Here is a 23,486-nt window from a genome sequence, read left to right as displayed (position 1 = left end):
TTGATGAAATCCTTCACGTTTATTTTTGTTTTTGTTGCTTGTGCTTTTGGTGTCATGTTCAAAAAACTCATTGCCAAAACCAACATGAAGGAGATTTTCCTCTATGTTTTCTTCTAGGAGTTTTAGAGTTTCAGGTCTTAAATTTAAGTCTTTAATCCATTTTGAGTTAATTTTTGTGAGTGGTATAAGGTGGAGTCCAGTTTCTTTCTTTTCTTGCTTTCTTTCTTTTTTTTTTTGCATGTGATTATCCAGTTTTTCCTCCTTTATTGAGGAGACTATCTCTCCCCATTGAGTATTGTTGGCTCCCATTTCAAATATTAGTTGACCATATATGCATGGGTTTATTTCTGGACTCTTGATTCTGTTCTGTTGTTCTTTGTGTTTGTTTTCATACCAGTACCATAATGTTTTGATTACTATAGCTTTGTAATATAGTTTGAAATTGAGAAGTGTGATGTCTCCAGCTTTGTTCTTTTTCAAGATTGCTTTGGTTATTCATGGTTTTTGGTGGTTCCATACAAATTGTAGGACTGTTTCTATAAAAATGCCATTGGAATCTTGATAGGGATTGCATTGAATATATAGATGGCTTTGAGTAGGATGAACATTTTAACAATACTAATTCTTCCAACCCAAGAACACAGAACATTTTTCCTTTTATTTGTGTCTTCTGCAGCTTTTTTCATCAGTGACTTACAGTGTTCAGTGTACAGATCTTTCACCCCTCAGAGCTGCTTGTGTATAAGTCCCTTGTGTAATTTATCCTTTATTTATTATTTTGATATGTCTCTCTGCTAGATTAAATCCATGCAGCATCATCCAACTGGTTTATCATCGCAAATAACTGCCTGTTGAATTAGGTGCATCTTTCTAACTTTTAAGATTTCTAACACTTTACATTTCTTTTCACCTTCAATACTGTGTTTAGGTGGAAATTAGCTTTAATTGCCAGTTTGCTAAATAACACAAAAATGTTAAAATAGTGAATAGGAAGAGAGATTTCATGCATTCATATCTTTTCTTTGTTTTCTCACTTTCACTATCTGTTGAGAGAACGAAAGCTGCAAGAAAGGTCATCTATCAAGATGTGATCATCAACAGGCATTAAATGAATGCCAATGATGACAGAATTACTCTAACAAAAATTATTTAAATTCTGGACTTCCTGTCATCATTTGTAAGCATGGAAGAAATGGTCTAATAAAGTTGCACGAATACTTAAGTATGAATAGTAATGATCTAATCTTTTCTTGGGAAGATGTTTACTAGGCTCTATTGTAATGTAGGAGGGAGCACATTTATAAAATGCCATCAGCATTATCTCTTAAGCATGTGTTTGAAGTGTTTATTGGCATTAAGAGCTTAGATGACCTACTATTTAATACATATTTTAGCTTTTAGTGTGGGGAAACATAGTATAGATAATCCTAAAGGCATTCAAAAGTTAATTTTGAAACAATTTTCAGTATGTACTTTCAAGTTGAATCTATTTTTGTTCAGTGGTATTTTTACATAGGGTATGTGAGGTATACAAAAAAGGATAGAACATATATAATTAATTGAAATACTTTGTGTACTCCTTTCAATCACATTCTTCTTTAATTCCTGAAGGTGAACAATACCCTGAATCTGTTGGTTTTATTCCTATATGTTAAAAAAAAAAAAAAAAGTTTTCTGTGTCTTAATGATAAATGTACAGGAAAAAACTTTTTTTCTGAACTACTTGCTGGTAAGTTGCTGACTCAATGCCTCATAATCCCTTAATATTTTAGTATTAGTCTACAAAAAAGGACATCCTCCTACTTAACCACAATATAACCACCACCATCAGGAGGCTAACACTGATCAATTTCTGTCAACTAATCCTCACGCTCTTAAGTTTTACCAGTAGTACCAGCAGTGCTCTTTATAGCAAAAGAATCCTGTTCAGAACTGTGTGTTGTATTCAGTTGTCATGTTTTAAAATCTCCTCAGTCTAGAAGAGGTCCTTAATCTTGTATCTTCTGAATTTGACACTTGAAGATTCCAAGTGATTGGAATTAATTTGTAGAATGTCACTGAGTTTGCAGTGGTATAATAAGGCTTTTTAAGTTTTGAAAGTCTGTTGGATATAAACAGGTTACCTAATACTTTAAACATTTTTTTTTCTTTGATCATAAGTGAGGTTGAACATTTCTTGACACACTTATTGGCCCTTTGGTTTACTCTTCTGTGAATTTCTTGTTCATATCTTTTGCCAGTTTTTCTGTCGAGGTTTTTTTCTTCTTCCTATTGATTTGTAGAATTCATCACATATCCTTAATGCTTGTGTCAGTTTATGTGAGTTGTAAGTATCTTGTCCCAGTCTGAGTCTTGTCTTTTTACTTCCTTTTGGGGGTGGTAGGATGGATGAAAGTATAGAAATGTAAAAATCAATGTGGCCAGATTTATAAATCCTTTTATGGTTTCTGCTCTTTGTATTGTTAACCAAAATTTCAGAAACAGAGACCTGACTGAATAAACAGGTGTTTATTTAGGGTTTGTTAGGATTGCAGCCCAGGAGATAAAGATTCAAGGACCATTTGAATTGTGTTCCTTTGGACCACAAAATTGGGGAGGGTTATAAAGGCAAAAAACCTGCAAGGTTATTTACATAAGTTGTCTGTCAAGAATTAGGACTGGAGTTAGAAAGAAGTAAGGGTGCTTGTTAATCAGGGATTGGCTGGGGTCTGAACTGATTACATAACTGTGAAGGGGGACAGACTTTGAAACTGCTACGGAGTCCAAGCTGCTAACTTGCTCCTTGCATGACAGGCCAATAAATGGAGAGACTGAGGTGCTGGGGCAAAGAATAGTGACTTTATTCAGAAAGCCAGCAGACCTAGAAGATGGTGGACTAGGGTCCCAAAGAACCATCTTACCTGAGTTAGAATTCAGGCTTCTATACTAAAAAAAGGTGGAGGTGTGGCTGGTTTTGCAAACTTCTTGATGCAGGAATCCCTTGTTCTTGCAGCTGTCCACTTAGGTCTGATCACAATGTTCCTGTAAATCTTCAACAAGACAAATGTTATTTCTGTTCCGAAACTTTTTATCTCTGTAGGAATGAAAGTTTTATACCTTAAAGGTCAAGCCTGGGAGGCAGACCCTTAAGAATGGGCTATCATGTATATTTCAGGCTATAGGCAACTTCTTTTACAAAGGTGCACAGTCAGCATGACTAAGCAAGGCAACAGAGCACAGAGGTTAGAGCTAAAGGAATAGATACAATATGGAGTCAGGTTTGTTCTTCTCTGTTAGAAAACTACAAGGGTGCAGCTAGCAGATACTAGGAGATATTGTTTTGAAATGACTGGTCCTGTTCTTGAATTTGATACAATTCAGAGAAAATTCAAGTTCTTAGAGATGCAGGAATGTGTCTGAAACCACATCAACAATGGTCTGGCTCCATTTTGGATGCCTGAGCCATAGTTGCTCCATTTTGATTTTTAAACGGTCTTAAATATGTCATAACTATATTATTTAAGAAATCCTTCTCTATCCTGACATTATAGATCTGTTCTTCTACATTCCTAAAATTGTTAGAATTATGATATCTTTATGTCTGACGTGAGAGATTGGATCCAATACTTTTCCTACATGGATAACTAGTTTTTTTAGCAGAATTTATTGAATAGCCATTCTTGTCCATCATTTGTAATAACACCACTGTTATACATCAAGGTATTGCTCATATGTAGGTTTGTTTCTGAGGTTTGATTTTGTCCATTGGTCTGTTTGTCTAGCTCTGCATTTATATCCACTGTCTTAATTAATATAACTGTATAATAAGCCTTCATATCTAGGACCCCCTTCCCTTCTTCAAAATTGTCCTGGCTCTTCTTGGCCCCTTTGTGATTTTATATTAATTTTACAATCAATTAGTTAAGTTTTATTATAAACCCTGTTGGGATCTTGACTGGAATAGCAATAAATTTATTGATTTAGACAGGATAAATGCCTTTGTGATATTAAATTTTTCTGTGAACATTGGATATCTTATATCTATTTATTTATTTCAATTTTCTCTGTTCCTGAACTGTAAAGTTTATAATTTTCTCCCTAGAGGTCGTGTACATCTTTTATGAGCTTTATTCCTTGGTTTATTTCTAAAATGTAACTAGTATTTAAAAAAAATTAACATTTTTACTAAGATTATTAATTTGTGTGTTGCTTTTGGTATTCAGTAATCTTATTGAATTCTCAGTTTTTATTCTTTGTAGAGTTCCTCATAGTTTTCTATGTATGTAATCAGAATATCTGTGATTAATTTTTGTATCTTTTCCTACTCTTATTCCTTTCTTTTTCCTTTCTACTCCTTCTGGAGTAGAAAACCCCAGAAAAGAGTTATTATTATTATTTTTTTCCTGTTCCTGAAGTATTTGGTAAAGGCCTTTTTTTCATTTTACATTTCAGTTATTTGTATTAAGTTGGCTAGCCCTTCACTAGACTCGCCTTCCAATGAGGTTGACGTGTAGTTCTGCTAATTTTTATCCTTTAAACTGAGTATATCCTCCATTACTGATTAAATGAGTGACTATGTATGATACATTTCTGTTTTCTTTTATTTATTATGTCATTAGATCAGTTTTCTAATCTTTTCATAAGAACTCTATTTTATTGGATTATGAACATTTAACTTTATTCATCTTTGTTCCCTTCGTGTCTTCACAGTGCATACTTCATGTATTGTTGAATGAATTAGTTTGTTTCTTCTGCTTTGGTGAATACCATGTCTAAGCAAGAAAAGATATAAATTAGTACACATAGAGTTAAATACTGAGATGTCTTTGTGTTCTTTGCTTTGTAGTCAACTCAGATATCTTTGAAACTAAGGTCCAGAGGAAGAAAGAAGAGCTCAAGTGAACTGATAAAATTGAATTTGATTCTTTTTGGTACAGTTGGTGGGAGGAGGGTTCTTACTGCTATCTTTATTCCACATTGCCACTCTTTGGGTACATGCTAAAGATAATTTTTCTTTTTTCTTTTTAAATCTTTTTTTCCGCTTTCATTGTTGGTGTTAAAGATTTATGCATAGCTATTTCTTCAGTCAGACAAATGAACACCTATTGTGTTGGATGTGTAAGTGATGTCTTAAGGGTCACCAGGAGTCTGAATGAAACACCAAGAAAACTCGTTTGTGTTAGTTCTTTAAGGGCTAATTGACTGCTATAGATTCCTACTAGCAGTTCGCTCATTTCAAGTATTAGCATTTTTTACAAATCTACTTTTCCGTATCATGGGTGTTTTTTATTTCTTATAAACTATAAAAGTATATTTTGGGTTGACCAGATAAAACGAGAGAGGTTCTATGGTAATGCTTTGTTCTGATCTATTAGTGGTCACCCATCTCCCTCTCCTTCAGGTAGAAATTGAAAAATTCAGGGAAAGCTTGTTTAAAAGCAATCCAAATAATAATCCAAATGGAGGAGGAAGAGAGGGTAGAAGTGTAAGGCTATTGTCAACTTGATTCATGGGTTGTGTTTGTCAGGGGGATAATGTCAGTGCCTCGTTGTTTCTTCTAGATCCAGATAAATGAGAAAATAAATGATTTAGGAGCCTTAGATTTTGCCTGGTGGGAGTTCGTGGAACCAGTCAAATGATTAGAAAGGAGAGTTTTAAAAGGATAAAGGTTATGTTAATGTTTAAGCTTGCTCTTTCACTAATTAGGAAGTGTGCAGGTACAGCCTTTCCAAACGATGAAGGCTTTTTTTTATTCTTATTTTCTTCTCTAGAAAAGTCAGCCTTTGTGCTTTGTGAAATAACCATTTTATCCTTTATGTAATTTATGAAGGAATGGCCATTTGTTTAGAAAAGTTGAAAAGCAAATAAGTGAATGAAGCCCTTTTTAGAAGTAGCAGTGTTCTTTTCTGCTGGATTACGTAACAGTTGCCTGTGATTGTAGGTGCTTATGCATAAGCTTGAACAGTTTCAGCCAGATTATATTCCAAAGTAGAGTTGTGCAGCATGCTGCATATTCATCTCATTTCTTGTCTATTCTGCTAAAATTTATAGCATGTGAGAAAAAAAGTGATATTTAAGTTTCTTCTCTGTTTGTTTATTCCCTGATACTGGCATTAGGTTAAATTGTAATTTGGTTTCAAATTGAAATAGTTTGCACTCTTTCTATAAGCTCCAGTTAGAATATTCGGTCGAATAACAATGTTTATGAGTTTGTTGTCAATCTCTGGGTAAATGCTATTTTATGGCTGCTGTCCTGTTAATGAGCTAGCTATCTGATTTCCTGTTAATTTTAATTGGGATTGAGTAAAGACATTGTGGATAGAACAGTGAATCCAACCCCACTATTGGTGAAACCAAAAAATCTGACCTCTTTATAATCAAAGTTATGTAAAGGAAATGAAACGATTATATAAAGGTTAATATAAGAACATAGTAAAAATGATGGACAAAGAAAGATAAGCTGTTTTATAGCTTTAGCATATTTATGGGCATCTTCAATATAAAGTAGTAATAGGGCTTCCCTGGTGGCGCAGTGGTTAAGAATCCGCCTGCCAATGTAGGGGACACAGGTTCGAGCCCTGGTCTGGGAAGATCCCACATGCCACGGAGCAATTAAGACCGTGTGTCACAACTACTGAGCCTGCGCTCTAGAGCCCGTGAACCGCAACTACTGAGCCCGTGTGCCACAACTGCTGAAGCCCGCGCACCTAGAGCCCATGCTCTGCAACATGAGAAGCCCGCGCACTGCAACGAAGAGTAGCCCCCGCTCCCTGCAACTAGAGAAAGCCCACGCGCAGCAATGAAGACCCAACGCAACCAAAAATAAATAAAACAAACAAAAAAAATAAATAAATTTATTAAAAAAAATAGTAGTAATAAAGTTAATTCCAAGTTCCAGGGTTTTGGTTGTATTTATCTTTTACAGGTTTTCTAATTTTACTTAAGCCTAATCTAAGAATACAATATATTAAATTGCAGAACTACATGAGATTCAGTTAATGTGCACTATTTGGGAGTATATAATTACCTGGAATGAGATCATGAAATCTTTGATGTTTTTATTTGGCACTAAACCACTCATGGTAGTAAGAATATTCCTCAGTAGGGATACACATCAGCAAGACCTTTTGACATTGTGTGATATGGAAGATGAATTCCAGTGTGGTGAAGGACAGAATTATACTTTTAGAAGAAGTATGGGTAAAATTGCTCTTGTAGGATGTTGAGCTCTGAGGTCCCAGGAGAAGTAATTAGGGGATCACTGTGGACCTCTTAAAATGTATAACCAATTTGTGGCTGTAGTGAAGAAAAACATTAGCAAAACTGCTACCAAGAACAATTATTTTGGCTTTAACCCATGAAACAAAGCATTGAACACTACTGAAATGAGATGATAGCTGTTGACAATAAGAATGTTTGGTTTTGATATTGCTGTGCTTCCAATTTTTACCTTTTAATATTATGCTTATTGATCCTTATGAATGTTTTGATCCATTATTGTACTGTTTTTCCAGGATCCGTTTTATAACTCTAGTCGTGCTTCTGCCTGTCTGTAGTGTTTTTCCTCTCTGGGTAAATTTCCTCACACCTGACCATCTTCAATTTGCTGCTTGTATATTCACTTAATTTTCCAAATAAGTCAATCATTTTAAATTTAGTCTGACTCTCCATGGCATTAACTATCCCACTCAACTTGATGTATGTAAATTTAATGAACATGCTGTCTTGTAAAATCCACATCCATGAATGAAAATAGTGAGTCTAATGTTTGTAATTCAGTTGAAAAAATGTCCACTCTCTGTTTGCCATTCTCTGCTTGATTACACCTTGGTGCTCACTAGTTGCATGTATGTGCATGAGTATTAAGATTACATCTTTTTTTCTCTCTCAGTTTTGCCAGAGAAGAAGTAGAAGGTATTTATTTTGTGTTGGTATTTTATCAGCCTAGGATGGAGTCAAGGTGTCTAAAGATAGTAGCAAACTTGGATTTTCCTGGTTTGTGAGAACTTCTGGCCCCATCTGACACATAGGAAAAATCCTTTGGAGCATCTTAAAAGCTGCTGGCTTGACTACATGTCATTGACCTGGTTTCCAGGTCAGGGCCACAGCTACCCATCTGGTGTCCTTGTGCAAGTTAGAAAAATGTGTACACCTTCTTTCCTCTGAGAGGACACAACACCACACAAAGTCACACAGCCTGGTGAGTGAAGTCTTGGTAGGATCTCAGTGCTATTCACCTCTCAAGCAGGTGCTGCTTTGCACAGCTCAACCACACACTGACCGTTCCAGGTCACAGAGGTTGTGTGTGGTTCTGCTTGTGCTCCCTGAAGACATGATGGATTTTAGCTTGGCCAGTTTTACCTGTGCAAGTGCCACTGCCTGGAGACCCTGCCTCTGGAGCTGGACTTTGTTTCCATTACTCTTCAAGGCTGGGGCTGTGAGTGTTATCTCTGGCTCCAGCTCCATTTCCCAGAAAATTACCTGCATTTCATGTTTGTCCCAAAATAGGATTAGCAAATTCTATTTGGGAAGTTTTGTTATATCTCATTTGACAAATATCTAAAAAGTATATGCAATGTAAAAGAGACAGCAAGTGTAGAAAACGTTCTTTTAAAAATTATTTGTGAAGGAGGAAAAAGAAAGGCATATACAAAGGAGAGCTAGGGTTGAGGGGAGGCTTTTTTCTTTTAATTTTTAATCCATTAAGGATTAACATGTTTATATACTGAGACCCAACCAACTGAGAAGAATTTAGTGAAACGGGATTAAAACAGGGTAACTGATGTGCAGTGCCCTTTTAGGAGGTGAAAGGAAAGAGGATCCAGAGCATAAATGAATGGGATTATCTTTGGATAGAGGCAAGAGTTGGCACAGAAAAATTAGTGTGCAAATAAATTGGTAATAGAGGAAACAGGAAATTGAATTATAGGTTCCTTTTCATGGAGGAAATTAAAATTTGCTTACTGAAAATGGTAGGTAGAAGCAATGGTTTCATAGCTCCTGGAAATGGCAAGTTTGAAATGAGTACTCTAGGGAATGTGAGGAGAGACCACTAGGATTTTCCATCAATGTTGTAGGAAGTGATGGACCATAAGAGACTAATTGGGAGAAAATGGAGGGGGTCACGACACTGGAGGTTTTATTGTGGTCAAAAAATAGGTGGCTTGGGAATGGGAGAAGTGAAAAGATAGAAGATTGAGGTCAGAGAAAAGGATCTTGGGGATTATGATGATACTAGAGGTGGAACAGTTTTTAGCTAATGAAAAGGCCCAGGTGTGGTCATGAAGACCGAGGCTGAGGAAAGTGGAAATGAAGATTGCTGGTTGTGGGTGTGAAGGCATGGACTGGCAGAGGAGTCAACACAAGGTGTTGGCTGCCGAGCATGTCAGATGGCATTAGGCCCAGAGGAAGTAGGATTTTATTTATTTTATTTTATTTTTATTTTAATTTTTTGCGGTACACGGGCCTCTCACTGTTGTGGCCTCTCCCGTTGCAGAGCACAGGCTCCGGACGCGCAGGCTCAGCGGCCATGGCTCACGGGCCCAGCCGCTCCGCAGCATGTGGGATCCTCCCGGACCAGGGCACGAACCCGTGTCCCCTGCATCGGCAGGCGGACTCTCAACCACTGTGCCACCAGGGAAGCCCGGAAGTGGGATTTTAGATAATGGAGATAAATAATATGGAAATGAGAATGGAGAGACAAATCTAAGCTACAGGACTGTGGCCAACTTACAGGATTTCCTGAAGTTTTAGTTCTCTCATCAATAAAGAGAGGATAGTACATACCTCAAAAGGTTATTACTGAGTATTAAATAAATTGTGCTTATAAGTATTTTAGCACAATGCCTGGCTCAGACTTAACCGTTATTTAAGATTATAGAAATACCAGGTCCTTGTGAAAAGGTGTAGCAGGTGTTGCTTCAAGAATGAATGAGAAGGATGGTTCAGAGAGTAGATTTGGAATGAAAATGGGAAGACATGTGAGCAACTTGAACTTTGTGTTTTGGAAAATTCCGAAGGATGCCTGACCTTTAAAAGATTTTGAATGGGCTTCTGTTACCTGTGTCTTAACTCTTCCTTTCGGTAGCCTCAGATTTGTCTTGATAGTTGTTTCTTTACTTCCCTCCCCTCCATCAAGTTTGTGTGTATTTATTGTGGCCAATACACTACAAACATTTATTTAGTGGACGTTTAAAAAACTACTGTATTTTTAAAGAATGTAGGATGTTCCATTTTTCTTGTTCTTTTCAAATTAGTTTTTTAAACCAGAAGTTTTATGAATATTTTAATTTAGTTTTTAAAAAACTTTATTTTGAAATAATCTTAGACTTACAGAAGAGTTGCAAAAATAGTACAGAGAATTCTTTTATACCCTTCACCCAACTTCCTCTAATGCCAGCATCTTATATAACTTTAGTGCAATTATTAATACTAAGAAATTAATGTTGGTACAGTAGTTACCAAACCACAGACTTTGTTCAGATTTTAGCAGTTTTCTCACTGATGTGCTTTTCCTGTTCTAGGTTACAGCCCAGCATCACATCTTATGTTTGGTTTGCCATGTTTCTTTCATCTCCTGATCAGTAGTACTTCCTCATCTCTCATGACCTTGACACTTTCCAAGAATCCTGCTTATTTTTTAGCATGCCCCTTAATTTTTTTTCTTCAGTATTTCCTCCCTGTATTTCTGAAATCTGCCCCAAGTGCCAGTCAGACTCACATAGTGAAGTAGCACAGTGATTCAATTTAAGTATAGTTTTTAATTAGAAAGTAATTAACTAGAGGAAAATTACTTTTTGATGCTGCAACTCCCAATTTCCCCAGGCAAAAAACTGTGTTTAAGCATGTATATGAAGGTAGTGCTATAAGTGAGTTAATTCATTATGTATGTTGCTAAGGTATTAATAGAACTTTCACAACAAAACCAATAATTACTCTTCAGATTGACAGACACTAAAGTTTTGATTGATGACTACTCAAAAAATATTTTTAAATGAGCTATATTCAGTTAAATAGCCAACTGATAAGGTTTTTCCATTTAAAGAAATAGAATTTATCTCATACCCACTGAAATATTAGCCTCATTCAAATCATTCCTCAGGCCTTGTACAGTTATGTGTTCTATGTATTTGCTGTTTATTATTTTATTTATTACAGATATTTATTGAGTTACATATATATCAATATATAGATATATATATTGAAGTAAGCTGTTTTTCAGGGCTGTTATAAAATCTGTAGCTACAGTATCATTCTGTATCCATACAGTGTACTACATGTCCTGACCTATGTTTGAATGGAAGAACTGGTTAACACACAGAGGTTTATATTGCTTGTGTAGGCCATAAATGTGGGTTTCTGTATTATTCAGTTCTGCTTAGAAAGAAGCCTTATTATAATATAAAGTAAGTTATTTTCAAATGCTGTAGTGGACACTGTTGGTGCCCCTCCAAGACCCCCTTCACCAGGCTGGTTACGGGCGTACCCAGGTGTGAGTGTTGGCTCCTGGTGGTTCACATCTGCCCTCTTAATCCAGAGATTTGGCCTCAGGGAACTGGGGTCCTGCAGCTAATGGCTGACTGACTTGGGTGGTGTCAAGGCTGGCCTCTCCCTCCAGGTACTATCTACTGCTGTGCACTTCAGGCTGAAGCGAGAATCCAGCTAAGGCCACATTTTCGAATGTCCCTGTCTCAGTCCCCTTTTCCTGACAGCATCCCCCTCATTAATCACCTGCACCTGCATCCCTGTCCCAGGTCTGCCTCTAGGGAACGTGCCCTAAGACAACGGAAATGCGATATGATCATACTAACCAGCTGTGAACTCACTAATGTGAAAACTGATGACTTGCTCACAAGAGACCCTTTACAGTTATCTGGAAACTGCACTAGACTGGGTGTCTGGGCTCCAGTTCTCAAGCTTCTAGCAACCAGATAGCTCTGAAAAGTCATTTCATTTCTATGAGCCTGTATTTTCTGTTGTGTAATACATACATGGAGTTTAGACTCTGTGATATTCAAAATCTCATGCTGAAGGTTTTGCCTTAAGGCAGGGGCTTATTAAATAGAGATGCTTGGCTCCCGCATTGCCTCCCACCTCCAGGTTCTTGGATAGCTTTGGAAGATGTTCAGCTTAACTTGAATTGGAACTATAACATAAAATATGGATGTGCATTTTCTGGGAAGAAGCTCCAATACATTTCGCTAGGACTCTGTGGCCCTCAGAGGTTCAGTGCCAGTGTCTTGTAGAGTTTTCTTCTTTTTTTAGCCCTGTTCTCCACTGATAAAGATTCAAAATCCATTCTAAAAATCCTGTACCCTATTCCACAGATACATACTTTTTTTTTTCTTTCCATCACTCCCTTATTTCTCTTTTTCCTTTTGTAAAGGGCAGAACTTTTCTTACTCTTTCGAGTGCCATTTCTTCCTGGATGTAAAGAGAAGGACCATCTGTTAGATGAAGTTACATACCTAGTGAGTGATCCTGGAAGGTTTGTGCGATTATGTAGGTGATTCCAAACTTCTCTGTAGTATCATTTCTTCTTTGTTTCCTCTTGTTTTTAAGCAGCCACTGTCATTAAACTTTCGTTATGGAGTTGAGTGTCATATTTAGACAAGAGAGGTGGGGTAAGCCAGAGGAAAGAAGTTGGGAGAACTCTGGGTTTCTTCCTTAATTCCAAACATACAACTTTTGTGTATAAGCTCATGTTATCATGAAGATGCCTTTCCAGAAAGAAAGCAGTAGTCTTTTCTTTCTTACAACTCTCCACCTTAAAATTTTATTTTGATTTCAGCCACAGCTAATGGGTTTTCTGTTTTTTAGTTTTCTATATCTGTTAAGTATTTTAATTTGCTGGTTAAAGAGGCTGGGTCACATTTGGCCATTAGACAGAAAATAAAAAATACAGTGAATAATTTAAAACAGATGTTCTCTGTGCTCTTAGGTGCTCCTCACACACACCGTTTATAGCAATTGCTCCTTAACTTCCTCATTACTTTTTCTTAGTTCAATTCTTTATAGATTATATAAACTATCTCCACTCATAATTTAAAAAAATCAACATATAATACCTACTGTACTATATAATAAAACAGTATGTATTTCATTGTAAACAGTTGGCCATCGACTACTCAAGAAGGCACAATAAAATCACATTCTGGAGTCTTTGCCTCATGCCACTGTGAGTACAACAGCTACGATGTAGGTTGATATAGGTGTGTTGTTCTGTTGATTCAGATACCACAAGCAGCATTGTCCTGGGATACCTAAATTTCAGAAATGGAACACAAATGATGGTAAAGCTTAAAACAAAAACAGTGCAACTATAATTTACAGAGTAGTTGGATTCTTGGAAAATTCAATGTATATTAAGTTACATAATATATAAAGTATTAAATATATAACAATTTACATATTAATTCTGTTGTACATCTAATTTCATTGAATTAGAGTCTAGGTGTAGATAATTATGATTTTCCCTCTCTCGTTCTCTCTGTGTATCTCTCTGTGGGACACAGGACAGTTTCTTATTGTGTAGGATTAGCTCATGTGTTGCAGAATGTCTAGCACACCTTTCCCCTGTAAATGCTGGTAGCATCACCTCAGTCACCATGACAACCAAAATGCCCCGAGACATTTCCGGAATGCTTCCTAAGTGGTGTTAAGGTGTATTGAAAATCACTGGCTTAGAGAAAAAAAAAAGAAACAAACTAAATCATTATTCACATAATGGGATATTTCTAACCAGAATAGCCAAGAGTGACATTACTAATTGCTACCTTTTATTGGAGTATCAAACGGGACAACTTCTAAGATCTTAAATTTTGTATCAAGGTGAAATGAAGGGAATTTTGACTTTTAATTGCTTCACAGTTTTGGTAGCCAAAAACTGAGTCAGCTAAAGGCATAAACTACAGTGTCTGAATTGTAGAACCCTTATAAAACTTAGAAGAAATTTAACTTTCTGGGCTCCCTGGGTGATCCAAAGTCCTGATTTTTATGGGCACGTTTCTGAGTGGATATGTAGTTTATATACATTAAGATGTCCTACATTGCACACAGATGACCCAAGGCTAAGATCAGGAGGAAATCCATTTGAGCTGCCCTCTCCTTCAGCCATTTTTGTCTTACCTCAGCCTCCCTTCCTTTGTCAACTGAGCTGATGGATTCTGGTCGCAATTCATATCTTTATGTGGATATTATTGACTTGCAGTTTTTAGTCAGAATTAGGTCTGTAGCAAGATCTAGCTTACCTAAACCTTTATTTTGATTGGTGCTGTTGAGAAATGTTAGGTTTTTAGGTGGTACTTCTTTTTATGAGTGCCACTTTTATGTGATTTAGAACATGCAATAAATTAATTAATGAATATTTTTGATAGGGGTGGAGAAGAGACAGTTAAAATGGTAGGATGCTTCACCTTTTGCTAGGATCAGTATTAGGTATTTGGTATGTGCTTGTAGCTTATCAGAATCTGAAAAGGGATTGGCTTATTTACCTTTTAATTCTTATGATACATGGAGGAGCGCTTTCAGAATGGTGCAAGATGGCTTCAGGTACAGCTGTTGTAAAAATGTTTATATTTCAAAATATATTTATATAAATTATAAATATTATATATTGACTATAATATATATAGATAAATATATTTTTATATGTAATATATATATTTCACAATTATATATAAATTGTGAATCCTAATAAGCTTATGGAAGGCAGAAATCTTCAACTGTCTAATTATCTATAGTGATGTGAATGTAATTTTACTAGCCTGCTGTGAATTTAAAAAGTTTTTCTGGTAAGTGTTTTACCTGCTAAAATGATCTAGAATACTCTGTTCTCTGTATCTCCAGGTCCTTTCTCTTTTTTCTCCTGGCAGAGCTACATGTAAATCATTCCAAAACAGTTAATGCTGCTTTAGTCACAAAGTATTGATTTTCTGTTCATTGTGTATGTAGAACTGTTGCTCTACTTAGATTCTAAAACGAGGCTTTTTAATTGTGTTTTCCAGGAAGATATGAATTTAAATGAAGATAAAAAGGCACCATTGCGGGAAAAGGACTTCAGTATCAAAAAAGAAATGGTGATGCAGTACATTAATACTGCTTCCAAGACAGTAAGTAAAACTGTCAAGTTGAGAAGTACTGCTGAAGCATGTTGTGGTATGGAAAACAATACATTTGCCTAATGAAGTGCCTAAGTTTGTGGGCAACTGTAATCATAGAGCTTTTGTATGTATAATTAAAGGTACAAGTATTATAATAAGTTTGTTTAATTTGAAAGTATTTCTCACCTTATAACTTTTAAACTGCTTTTGCTGTTTGGCCACTCACACTGTTAAGAAGCACTGTGGTTGCTTGGTCCACTCACTCTAGGACACCCCTCCTTGTTAGTGAATTAAGATGGGTATTGATTTCTAATGTCACTTATAAACTGGGATAATACTTGTATTGTAGAAAAGTGAGACTGATTTTACTCTAACTACCTAAATCAGGATACATAATAGTGGCTTAGAGGCCTATCTTTAATGTGAGTTTCCCTGTGGATAAAATTAGCTTGTAACAAATTATAAATGTAGACACTGCAAGGAGCATTAAGAATCCATGTGGCTGCCACTTTTCTAGGGAAACATGAAATATGTGGGTGGAAGTAATAACTAAATGTCTGAGAAACATGACCAGCACACAGAATCAATTATATTTATTTCATGGAACAACAAATGAGCTTTGTTGTCATAAAAAAAATTGCGACTAAGTGGATTGGATGAAAAATATAAGATGGAAGCTAATGAAGAAGCAAGGCTCGGTAGAAAGACAGTAGAAAATGCTTTTGGCTGAACATAAAATAGAATTGGATTTGAGAAAAATAACTAAACACACTGTAGTTTTCACTGGATACTTTAACCCAAGGGCAGCTTTTAAGAATGTAAGTTATTTATACTTTAACTCCATTTATCTACTAGACCAGTCAGTGATTCTGAGGTATTTCTTTTGGAGGAAAGACTCAAGTGATGTTTAATTTTTAAACATGTCTCATTTTTTGGCTGCCTGATGTTCACTACTGTGTACTGAGTACTGTGCTTTTCCCAGTTCTTTCTATGGGCTCTGTATCTTGCCATTGAGATGTGAATTGCTTTTGTCCCTTGATGATACTTGGCCATCACAAATTAACAGTGGGGATTTAGGAGTCAGAGCTCTGTGTTTTGGATTGACTGTTTATCCTCTGTTTGATCTTGGACATCTTATTTTATCTTTCTGATCCTCAATCCCCTCGTCCATAAGATGGGGCTAATACGTACACCATAGGCTTGTTGTTAGAATTAAATTGTTTATTCTGTGATTAGAACGTAACAGATTTTTAACTGGTGGCTGCCTCTTGTGGTAGCAGTGGTTGTAGTAGCAATTGTTTGTTTTTTATTTTTCTTTGTGATTTACTGTTGAAATTCTTACTGTTGAAATCATTACACCACAATTAAAAATATAAGTAAATGTACCTCAGTAAAAATACAAATTTCTTATTAGTGAGTCTACATTTCTAAGACGTTCATTTGTTCACTCAACACATTTATTAAGCGTCTGTATGTCGGGCACTTAATAAAAGTGTCTGTATTTAAGGCCCCGGCGACTGAGCACCAAGATAGTGTGTCATTGTTTCCTATGGAGCAATGAGACACACATGACTGAAACACACAAACACATGTAATGGGAGGTGAAATGTGATGTGGGGAAAAAAATGCAGGGGGAGTGGAGATGGTGTACCTGTTTTATGTTGAGTCATCAGGGCAGAGTCTCCTGTTAGGGAATTTTAAATCCAACAAGCATGAATCCACTTAATATAATTACAAGAGATAATACATTAGTTAGAACTGGTATAGAAAACCCTAGCATAATAGTGCAGTTTAATTCTGGAATTTCAGATAAACAGACTTTTTTATAGAATAAAACATTTTGAACTTCTTCACAGTGGATCTGTTTCAGCTTACATTCACTGATTTTAAAGTTTAATACTCTATTTTGGACTTGGGCTGGAATTTATTTACTAGAATTAAGTAATTAGGTTATCAGGATTGAAATAGATTAGTTATCTAAAGTATGATTAAAGCATTTAATTGGTGTGTGGAGAGTCATGGCTTTTCCTAGGAGGGTTCTGAATAATTCAGCAAATGGTTAACATTGTAGAAAGTTCAAACTGACCAGTCATCTGTTTTTGCTCTGGAAGTAAAAACACATTTTATTAACTCTAGGATATGGACTTTGTTATGCCAGTATATTTAGGTCAATGAGTACTGCAAAAGTTTCTCTGAGAAAAACAAAGTTCATAGATAGGTTGTTCTAGAGAGGATGTGGGGACTTTGTCAGATGTTAACATTTTAGCCTTAGAATTTGCTTCGCGATTCTCTTTTGTGGGTAAGCATTAATATTATTTTTTGGAAAATAGTATTGATGCCTACAGTTGATTTTTTGAAAACGCTTCTGAAACGTTAACACTCAAACTAGCCCTAAAGTAGATCAGCTTGGTTTTAAAATAGGAAAAAACAAAAAAACAATAAAAACCATCGATCAAACTAGGTTGTTTCCAAGATCTTAGTAGGTTTCAGTTTAGGTGGCCAAATAGTAAGACTGAATTTCTTCAGTTAGGAAAGATTATTAAAATTTACTAAGCAAATATCATACTTGAGGCTAAAAATGCCAGATTCACGTGTTTCTAAGTTCCTAGGGCATGGGTATGTGATCCAGGTTTGGCCAGTACAGTCTGATGGCCAGGTCTGGTGGGGGCTTCTGAGAAAGGTTTCTCTCCCTCATAAAAGGGTCCAGAGCAGGAAAGCTGCCATTCCCTGCTACTTGTCGTGGCTGTGAGGGGGTGTGGGGTGCTTGACGCCTGATGTCATGGAGCTGCTGCTCTGGCCCAGTGCAGTCCTGCCTCCCAACTCTTCCATTATATGAGGTGATGCCAGTTCTTATTGAAGCTGCTTTAAGCTGGGTTTTTGCTTTGCTGCTGTAAACATCCTGATAGACCATCCAGATACATTTTGGCCTACGTGGGCTATTTCTTTAATTCACTCTGGAAATTTCTTTTTCCATCCAAAGGAGTATCTTAAAAGATCCTCGCCTCACCCAGTATACTCAGAGCATAGATGGGGAGGCACTACAAGGCCAGGTGCCCATCCCTTGGTAAATGACTTGTGCTTAGCAGCAAGTTTATTGGAGAAAACTTCTTTCAAGAAAGAACGATACAGATTTTACCTATGTACTATGACTTGCTGGAGGGTAAGACTATTCTGCAGTTAGTGGTAAGGACCTTATAAGTAGGATGTGACATGATAGTCCAAATGGAAGAGAACCCACAGTTCCTGAACAAGGTAGGATGAAGAAAATTCTAGAACAAGAGAGGATCTCTTAAACCACAGTTGCCAAAGAATTTTCCTATTTTCTAAATGGAAGTGAGCTAGAATTTAAAATACAAATCTACCATATAAATGTATTTAATTATGCTTAACCCAACTGTGAGTATAATTCTCTTTTATTACGTGTGGTTCAATTATTTTTAATCCTTTTTTTCCTTAAACATATTTTAAAGCCCCTTTCAGATATTAAGTGATGATTTTTGTAGTCAAGATTCTTTTGAGTGGAACCAACCAAGCTTGGGAGATATATCCTAATAGAGTTGCTGCCTTCCCCAAATTTTCCTTTTCTTATTTCTTCTTTGTTTAGGTGTACCATACCCTTTATCTGTGACATCAGTGTATATGTTGTGTTCATTTTCTGGGTGTATTTTGTCTGGGTAATATGGAAGTCTCCCATGACAGGGTTAACAGAAAACCATGGATTAATTTATATGCAACTAAAGAATGTGTTAAAGAGGATAGCTGTAGAGAGTAGGATTTAGATCAATGAGTTGCCAACACCCCCCTACTCCCACCCCAACGCGTTACAAAGGATTAGTAAAAATAAAATCTCTTTTCTATTTGTTGAGAAGAAAAAATTTGCTGTTCCACTTCTAGGCTTTTTCAGGGTGATGCGTGGCAATTCAAAACTAGAGACAACTTAGAGAGGCGAAAACCTATATCCCAGAAAGTGAAAGGAGGAAGAGGAGAATCAGCCAGGCGTGTTTGAGCAATAGGACAGGAGAACCAGAAAGATATCTGGTCCTCTGTGGGGAGGTGGAGTTTCAGGGGGAGAGAGAGAGAGACATTTAAAGAGTTTTGAGGGACATTTTATTTTATGCTGTGTAGTATAACACCTTTATGATGTCTTTAAGAACGATTATGTCTCTAAGAACCATTCATCTTCTTTTTTTCCTAATTTATTTTTATACATTGAGATGATGACACTGTCCAGGCAGTTTACTTCTGTACAGACTACAACCACTACAACTATGACTTATCAGCACATGGTCTTTTTTGGCTGTACCATTAGGTGTGGATATAATGCTTTAAAAATCTCTCTTCAAAATGCATACTTCTAGTTCCTGAGGATTGCACTAGGTTGGAATCCAAAGTTCTTACAGCCTCCTTGACATCCCCCGCCGCCCCCCAATATGTCATAGGAAACTGTATCCCAGCTGCAAGTAACAAGCTCATTTTAGGTGGGCTGACATGAAATAAAAAAGGCCTAATCTCACATTTCTAAGGTGCATAATTATAACATCCATCCTTTATTCCCTATTTGTATTTAGTTTTTTCCTTTTTGATTTCTTTTTCCAGGGAATGAAGCAGAAATCCTCTTTTATAAGTGCTCCTGGAAGTTTACTAGCTTCCTTTGACTTTATTTCTAATTTTTTTCTTTCCTAGTCAATCTAGACTGCAGTCAAGAGACTTCAAGGGCTCCTCCGAGGCATTTGTTAGAAAAGTTTGGATGGCGTTTAGCTTTACTCCTTGAATCCTTTCTTAAGTATTTCTGTAGTTCTTGCTTAGTCTTCTTTAACAAAAAATAAAGTTAAATAACAAGTATTATAGAACATAATTTTAAAAGGCACATAGAAAGATTGTAACAAAAGTTTCTCATGATGAAATGACTGAGTGTAAATTGAGTTCGTAAGCGCAGGATTATAGACTTTCACATATGTGTATGTATGTAGGTGTGTATATGTAGTGTTAAAAGTATTTTGAAAGGTATCATCACTTGTTCTAGCTCAGTAGGTCATGGTGTTCTCAAACATGGAGGACAGAGTTTTCTGCAATATCAACCTTCTAGGCATATTTTGATCAGAAGAGAACTGTGTTTTGAGAAAATATTAGTTGTGTGTTCATTTGTATGTATGAACGTTTTCCCCAAGTAGAAAATCTAGACTTGATTGAGGGTGTTTTCATAACTTTCAGTGTGTGTTTTATTTTTTAGATTTCAGTTTCATATGTAAATTTTGGAAACATTGTCAGATACAGGTAAATCAAGTTGTTGTTGTCCTTGTTTTATTTCCTCTGTTTTTTGTCATCGTTGTTATTTAAAAAGCTTATATATTTTAACCACTAGAAACTTAGATGAACCATAAATAGTTACACATTCTTGGTAAAATAAACACGGGTTATTTTTTGGCTTACATTTCAGGTTAGGGATTTGATCAAAGCATCCCTGCCACATAAAAACTTGGTAAAAGGGGCTGGAGCTCAGTATTAGACACTTACCTGTTTATCATCAGTACCCTTACAATACTTTGCCTGTTTGTCTCCACGTCTTGCTTGCTGACTAGGAGAAAATTTCAGAGCCTCAGGGCAATGAACCAACTTCTTCTTGAGAGTATTTCCTAATCTGTCTGGCATTTTAATTTCCATTTGTGCCTATATAGGACAGGTTTTATTTATGTACAATTAAAATTATCTTCTAACAGCTCAGATTCATCCAGCTTTCTTACACGTCGTTCTGAGCAGCACCAGTGGTGTATAGTGTTCTCTGATGTTACTGCATTGTGTTTTTGTTTGGGCAGGAGATGAATATGAAGAAAGCAGTCATCTTTTCTTTTTTTATATAGGATGAAATTATATTAGGTTCAAACTAGAATTGTGTATTTTGGGTCTTTTAAAAATGTTATGGCTCGTTAAGACATCTTTTCTTTCATTATAGCACTTTTTAAAAGATTCGCCAGATATAGAAACATTGTTAGTTACTAGTAAAATTTACTAGAATTTTAGAGCCTGAGAGGGCCAGTGGTGCTTATACCAGTTGCGGCATTATAGGTCATCTGAGGTTGTTTTCATCTTGGTTATTGAGTTGTTTCTTGATCTAAGATATTTTTCTATGTTCATGCTTACTTTTTAGACTTTAATGAATATAATTAAGCTTATTTCTGATAACTGCAAAAGTAGTGAAAACTTTGAAAGTGCCAGAAAGAAGAGGCATGTGATTATAATGGAGATGAAAGTGAAGAGCAAATATCCATATGGAATGAACCTTTTGAAAGAAGGAACAGTTCTGAAGGAATAAGTGAAAAATTGAGAAAAATGCTATGTATTATGTACAGTTGTTTTTCAGTGAATGAATGGAAAAGGTATGTCAGTGGAAATAATCAATAAATGATCTATAATGGGAATAGAAAAGAGTTTTATTTGAGCCAAACTGAAGACTATAGCTTGGGAGACAGCCTCTCAGATAACTCTGAGGAACTGCTCTGGAGAAGCATGGTTTTCAGCACAGTTTTATGTCTCGTCAGAACAAAGAACATCAAACAAGTCAGGGATACATTCCTTCAGGGTTTCAAAAAAATACCCAAAACACAGATCAGCATGTACACAGTATGGCCTTGGCATCTGGGAAGGGAGTCTTATCATTTAAGGAGTATCAGCATTGGCCTCCCAGGTAGGGAGGCATTTAATCTTTATTTTTAACATGGACATTCTTTACTCCTGGTCAGTGCACACTTTTCTTTAATGATTAAAGCAAATGTACAATGTATGTTTGATAGGCCACAAACAGACTGTTTTAGTCAGCATAAAATACAAATTAACTCACGTATAAACCAGAATAATGTCCCCGTACCTCAATATGTGAAAATTTCTTCTATTAGGTAATTGAAGAAATAGGAAAAAAAGTTGCCAGGAACAGTAGCGCTCAACCTTGATATCCATTAGAATCATTTGGGGAGCTTTAAAAATCTTGATATCTGGGTCCTGTCATTTACAATTAAGTCAGGTGGGCCCCAGGCATCAGTATTTAGTAATGTTCTCTCGGTGTTTCTAGGGTACAGTCAAGGATGAGAACTGGGCTGGACAAGATGAGAGTCTTTTAGTGTAACGTTAATTGAGCCAAAGACTAGAAGTTAATAGGATTGAAAGGCTGAACATGGTGAACATTACTCATAAAACTGTTATCAAGCCATTGTGGGTTCCACGCTAGTTTGCACGTGCATAACGTCAAAATGAGTGTTCAAAGGGCATACTGTAGCTACGAAGAAATTCTCCGACACTTGGCCTCTTGTAAAAATCATCAAAGAGGGGAAGGTTATCTACTGTAACAGATGGAAGAACTTGGTCTTTTTTGGAAAAGGATGCCCAGTAGAACACGTATGAACAAGGAGGAGAAGAGTGTGTCTGGTTTTAAAGCTTTAATGGTGGCAGTAAACTTAAACCCCTCTTTATTTTGGTTTGTACTTGAGAGACATCCTTTCAGTTCTTACTTATTCCTAAAGAGAATAAATTCTATACATACTTTAAAAATTCATAATGGGTTAATCATCTTGATGTACAAAAGGTATTCATTCCTAATTTCATGCTTCCCTGATTTACTACCATTTCCTAACTGGTACAATATAATGGTTTCTCCCCACCCTCAAGAAAATAAGTGTGGTTGGTATAGCTTCTTACCCTCAATGTAAAAATTATCTCAAATTCTTTTACTGTCAGAAGTTTTCCAGGGTAGTTTACATAAACTGGGAACCCTGCCCTTGGGATTCTTTGAGGTATGAAAATAAAATTGTCCAAAAGAAAATTCAGGCAGTCTTAGATTTTGTCTACTCCTTGTATATTATTACTGTTATGCTAGATTTTTTTCTGTTTTCTTTGGTAGCCTTTGGGAAAGCTGTATTGCATTGTTTTGGTGAGTTAAAAATCATCTTCTGGCTTTTTTTGTTAAGGGTGGCTTTGTTATACTCTTTCATTTAGTAGAGATTTTTGTAGTTACTGAGGTGGTTTTTTGTTTTTTTTTTTTTCTTTTGCGGTACGTGGGCCTCTCACTGTTGTGGCCTCTCCCGTTGCGGAGCACAGGCTCCGGATGCGCAGGCTCAGCGGCCATGGCTCACGGGCCCAGCCTCCTTGCGGCATGTGGGATCTTCCCGGACCGGGGCACAAACCTGTGTCCCCTGCATCGGCAGGCGGACTCTCAACCACTGCGCCACCAGGGAAGCCCTGAGGTGTTTTTTAATTTATATTAGGTCTGGAATTATCTTAGAGCATCTCTACATTTTGCAAATGAAGTGTGCAACAGCCCCCAGTTAGTAGCTAGGACTGGAAACCAGGGTTTCTGATTTTTTTAACTTTTGATTTATAAAATGAAACACAGTTATAGAAAACACCAACAAATAAATA

General features: G+C 36.3%; 1 protein-coding gene across 4 annotated transcripts in view; it reads left to right on the top strand.

Annotated features, from left to right (window-relative positions):
• DIAPH3 (diaphanous related formin 3) overlaps nucleotides 1-23,486 on the top strand; it is a gene marked incomplete at both ends in the record, with an annotated part of 563,043 nt that overhangs the window by 68,146 nt on the left and 471,411 nt on the right. For 3 of the 4 annotated variants that reach the window (XM_082859704.1, XM_082859702.1, XM_082859701.1), the window contains one exon: nucleotides 14,985-15,089. The exons of the other annotated variant lie outside the window; for it this stretch is intronic. In XM_082859704.1, coding sequence (XP_082715830.1) covers nucleotides 14,985-15,089 — 105 coding nt within the window. The remainder of the gene's footprint in view (nucleotides 1-14,984; nucleotides 15,090-23,486) is intronic. 4 annotated transcript variants of the gene reach the window in all.

Source organism: Leucopleurus acutus, assembly GCF_964270905.1.
Source record: "Leucopleurus acutus genome assembly, chromosome: 18".
Classification (NCBI taxonomy): Eukaryota; Metazoa; Chordata; class Mammalia; order Artiodactyla; family Delphinidae; genus Leucopleurus; species Leucopleurus acutus.
Note: the sequence above shows the minus strand (reverse complement) of the source record. Positions and strands in the feature narration are given on the sequence as shown.